At 42.5% G+C, this 5,000-nt stretch overlaps 1 protein-coding gene across 1 annotated transcript in view; it reads left to right on the forward strand.

Annotated features, from left to right (window-relative positions):
- Nucleotides 1-5,000, forward strand: part of LOC125030346 (unconventional myosin-XV-like) — a 30,000-nt gene that overhangs the window by 7,002 nt on the left and 17,998 nt on the right. Inside the window, exons 8-12 of the mRNA XM_047620336.1 lie at nucleotides 202-356; nucleotides 1,277-1,481; nucleotides 2,055-2,254; nucleotides 2,506-2,661; nucleotides 3,285-3,450. Of these exons, the coding sequence (XP_047476292.1) occupies nucleotides 202-356; nucleotides 1,277-1,481; nucleotides 2,055-2,254; nucleotides 2,506-2,661; nucleotides 3,285-3,450 (882 nt within the window). The remainder of the gene's footprint in view (nucleotides 1-201; nucleotides 357-1,276; nucleotides 1,482-2,054; nucleotides 2,255-2,505; nucleotides 2,662-3,284; nucleotides 3,451-5,000) is intronic.

A 5,000-nucleotide genomic window follows, 5' to 3' on the forward strand; every position in this document is an offset into this window, starting at 1 on the left:
TTATTGTTATGCTTTGTTTTGTGCAAGTTAAATGAAATACCCCGTAGATGTTCTTAAAACAATCAATACAGTATAATATAAGACAATATATGATAAAGATATGATACAATAGTACATATAGTGCAATATAATACAATACGATATAATGCAATACCCAATTATTAACGATCTTTCCCCGTCCTTCTTCTTCGCCTTCTGCAGATGCTGTCGGAGATGTTCCTGGACGTGCGACTGTGTTCGGAGAGCAAGACGCTGACGAAGGCGAATGGGCGATTCGTGACCATGAAACCCCGCACGCCCACAGTGTCCGCCCGTTTCAACGACTCGCTCGCACACCTCATGGAGGGCATGGCTAAGTGGGTGTCCAGGGCTGTTATTTCCTTTCTGTCTTACTGATTTTTTGTGTCTGCTTTTTCTTCTTCTTCTCCTCCTCCTTCTTCTTCTTCTTCTTTTTCTTCTTTTTCTTCTTTTTCTTCTTCTTCTTCTCCTCCTCCTCCTCCTCCTCCTCCTCCTCCTCCTCCTCCTCCTCCTCCTCTCCTCTCTCTCCTCTTCTCTTCTTCTTCTTCTTCTTCTTCTTCTTCTTTTTCTTCTTCTTCTCCTCCTTCTTCTCCTTCTTCTTTTTGTTTATTCTTCTTTGGTTCGCGTTAATTCTGTGCCCAGCTGGGTATTGAAGGAGACGGAGGCTGAGGCCCATTGTAGGGATCAGGGGTACCTTGGCCCTTAGCCTTGGCCCTCAGTCCTCGCCTCGACTAATTTTTGCCGGGTCTTTTCTCTCGCCTTGCCTTTTCTCTTTTTTTATGGTCTTTTCTACTCCCCCCTTTCCTTTTCCTTCTCTTTCATCCCCTTCTTCTGACTACTTTATCCTAATCGTTAACTTATTTTTACCTTTTCCGCCTCGATGCTTTATCATAATGCTATACCTTATCGCTGTATTATGAATCCGCTGCTATTGATACTGACGTTGCAGATTGTTTTTTTTTTTTTTTTTTTTTTTTTTTTTTTAGTAATTAAGTAATATTACTGTCTTAAAATGTTCACGATTTTGTGTGTTCTGGTTACATTTTGTGCTAATTCTGTCACTTTCAGCAGGAGATATTAATGTTTCATATCAGGGAGACGGATTTTATTAGGCCCGGTGCGTAGAGAATAAATCTACGGTAATCTGAAGGCCTAATAAAAAAGACTTCTGTTATGCGCATCCTCCACGAACAAAAAACACGCCATTATTTGCCAGAGGAGAGTCACTATTACTAACCCCCCCCCCCCACCTTTTCAGATGTAACCCGTGGTTCGTCCGCTGCATCAAGCCTAACAACGAGAAGGCGCCCCTCAAGCTCGACATGCTGTGCGTCCTGGAGCAGCTGAGATACGCAGGCATGCTGGAGACCATCCGCATTCGGCAGCAAGGGTTCCCGGTGCGGATGCGGTTCTTGCAGTTCGCCGAGCGCTACCGGTGCCTGGTGCCCGGTCAAGTGCCTAGGGTGAGTGCCATGCTCAGTGGAGGAGAAGGAACGGGCTTGGTAGGGAGGATAAGGGTGCGATGATGATAAGGTAATGGGGGAGGTAAGAAGATAAGATGATGGTAAGAAGATAAGGGTGATGTCCGAGTCTGGTGCCCCGTCAAGTGCCCAGGGGGAGTGCCACATCAAGTGTTGGAGGAGGAAGTGTTTCGTAGTGAGGGTAAGGGTGGATGATAATAACGGAATGAGAAGATATGATAAGATATAAGGGTGATGTCCAAGTGTATTGAAGTATTACGGTTTATCAGGGTATTATATGTGAAGGCGGTTAATAGTGATGATGAGGGAATGGGGTTACTGATAGGATAGGATAAGGTATAAGGATGGGATAAGATATAAGGATGGTATCCAAGGCTGTTATACTATTACTGTTTATTACAATGTTACGGGTGGGGGAGGTGTTTCGTAGTGATGGTAATGATAACGAAGAGTGATAGTTGATAGGATATGATAATATACAAGCAATAATGATGATTATGATATAATTAGCATACACCGTAACCTTCTAATGGACTTCCTTTGCCTCTGCCACAGGGCGCCCCCTCTAAGGAGATCTGCCGCGTGGTGCTGGACCGTGTTTCCCGGGGCTCGAGGACCGCCTACCAGCTCGGGACGACCAAGATCTTCCTGCGGGAGGCGCTGGAGCAGACGCTGGAGGAGGAGCGCTACCAGAGGCTGTCCAACGCCGTCGTCACGCTGCAGCGATTCGTCAGGGGATACTTGGCTAGGAGGAAGTAAGAGGCCCGATGTTTTTTTTTCTTTCTTTCTTTCTTTTTTTTTTCAATGTGTATCTTCTTCTTTTTTTTTTTTTTTTTTTTTTTTTTTTTTTTTTTTTTTTTTTTTTAGCGTTTTCCTCTTTTGTAATTGTTTCCTTTTTTCGAGTATTTTCCTTTTTATTTTATTTTATTTTTTTTTTCCCCCTTTCGAATATTTTCCTCATTTTCTTATTTTCTTTCCTCTCACACCGCCTTCGCCCCTCCTCCAGGTTCCGCTCGCAACGCCGCAGTGCCGTCATAGTGCAGGCGATGGTGCGGATGTGGCTGGAGCGCCGCCGCTATCCGCACCCTCCGGCCAGGGCGTCGTCAAGGCTCAGGCGCTCGCTCGGGGCCGCATCACCCGCAGGAAGTTCGTCAAGCTCAAGGTGCGTCTCGGAAGGTTTTATTTTCTGGGGCTTCGAAGCTTCGGTCGGTCGAGGTTTCTGGTTTGGAAGTTAGTTTATTTTTTATTTATTTTTTTATTTTATTATTATTATTTTTTTTTTTTGGGGGGGGGTTGTTATAAATTGTTCCTTCGGTCGGGTTGGGGGGGGGGGGTTAATTGTATGTATTCCGCACAATATATGTTATATATTGTGCGGAATACGCGTGGAGTTTCATGTGATATTTCCCGGGAAATTCCATGTGTGGAATTCATGATCGCGAATCCATATATAAGATTCATTTGATAGATTCAGTATGATCAATTCGATTAAGAAAACATATAAAAAGGTCTTTTCTTCTTCTAAACTTTGACGAGTTAGTAAGTAGTGATCCAAAGTCATATTTTATACCTCTTATATCCTATATCCTATATCCTATATCTTATACCTCTTATATGTTTGTTTGTTTTTTTATTATATACCTCATATATCTTACATATTATACCTTATGCCTTTGACACCCCTGGGAGAGCGATCTCACCAACGTCCATTCCTCACTCACAAGGAAACATCAGAAAAATACAAATCTCTTTTCTCCCCCCCCCCCCCCACCCACCCACCACCAGGAGGAGATGGCCCGACGCAAGAAGGCCGAGGCGCTGGCGAAGGCGAGGGCCGAGCGGGAGGCGCAGCAGACGAAGGCGGAGCAGGAGCGAGTACAGAGATCAGTGGCCGGAGTCAACCACCTCGAGATTCCTGCTGAGTTGGCCTTCATTCTCTCCAAGATTAATGGTAAGGAGTCGAGATCCGTGTACAGGTGGAGGGAGAAGGATGGAGGGTTGGGTGGATAGGCGTTGTAATCTGAGAGGAAGAGGTTTGCTGTATCTAAAAAGGACGTTGATGTTGTATTCTGAGAGGAAGAGGTTTGCTGTATTTGAAAAGGACGTTGATGTTGTATTCTGAGAGGAAGTGCACAGAGTATACTAGGAGGAAAAGGTGTACTGTATTTATAAAGGACATAGACGTTGTATTCTGAGAGGAAGATATGTATTCTATTTTAGGAAGTACATAGACGTTGTATTCTGAAAGGAAGTTTACACAGACGTAATATGCTGGTAGATAAATGTGTACTCTATTTTTGAAATTACACGAGCGTAGTATTCTGAAAGGAAAATATGTACTGCATTTTTAAAAAGTACACAGACGTACTATTCTGAGATGAAGATAAGTAATTGAGATGCATTATGTTAACTTTTTAATAATGTTTACGAGTACATGGTTCTGTGGCGAAATGTGGCGGCATGGTCATAGTATGAAATGGCAACTGAACTAATTGATAAAATCACTAAAATTCTTTTAGATTTTCCACCCCATTGATTTTTTTTTTTTTTTTTTTTGCATGAATTTATTTTGTTCTTATTTCTTTCACCATTAATTTTCATTTTTTTGTATCAGTATTTCATATTTGATTTTATGTTTTTATCATTCTTGCCATACAAAAAGGGTTTTAGCAAGTCCGAAAACAGTTGAAAAAACTTGTAAATAAAGGAATTAACACAAAAGTCTCAAAAGGTATAATACAGTAAATTGTAATTCCGTATAAATTAGGCTGTGCGACCGTGACGTAATTTTCGTGAGTTTATCGTTTTGTCTTTATTTCGCTTTTTTCGTTTTTTTCTTTTAGCTTTGATTTGTTTTTTTTTTTGTTTTTTCTTCGTGTTTTTTTTTTATATATTTGATATTTATTATGATTATTGTAAAGGATATTGTCGATTTTATTATGGTATGCTCGTTTCCCCCACAGCGATTCGTAAAGGAGATTTCGTTAATTTCATTACTTGCGCGAAGAAAGTCCGTCGTTATTGTCCAGTTTCTACTCGATTTTCTGCTGTTTCTCCGTCGCTTTATCACGGTCGCCTGTTCTCATTCCATTACGATTTAGCAAATGGGAAAGTGGAACGATCATCTCTTGTAACGATGAGTTGGAGAAAATGGATTAGTTACCCCCCTTAGAGGCCTCTCCGTTTTCTGTAAGTGTGTGTGTGTGTGTGTGTGTGTGTGTGTGTGTGTGTGTGTGTGTGTGTGTGTGTGTGTGTGTGTGTGTGTGTGAGAGACAAGGGAGAGAAGGAGAGAGAGGGAGGGGGAGGGGGGGGCGTGAGCGTGTGCGAATTTTCGTGTATGCGTGTATGGCTATGAGTTTGCGTGTGGGTGGCAGTTGCATTGTCATCTCCCTCCCCCTCCCCCCCACCCCTCCCCCTCCCCCTCCCCAGTACGCACGCGAGTCACTTGAATGCAATGATTGTCTTGATAATCCTTATTCAATTCGTTGGTCTGATGAATTT

Source organism: Penaeus chinensis, chromosome 11 (genome assembly GCF_019202785.1).
Source record: "Penaeus chinensis breed Huanghai No. 1 chromosome 11, ASM1920278v2, whole genome shotgun sequence".
Taxonomy (NCBI): Eukaryota; Metazoa; Arthropoda; class Malacostraca; order Decapoda; family Penaeidae; genus Penaeus; species Penaeus chinensis.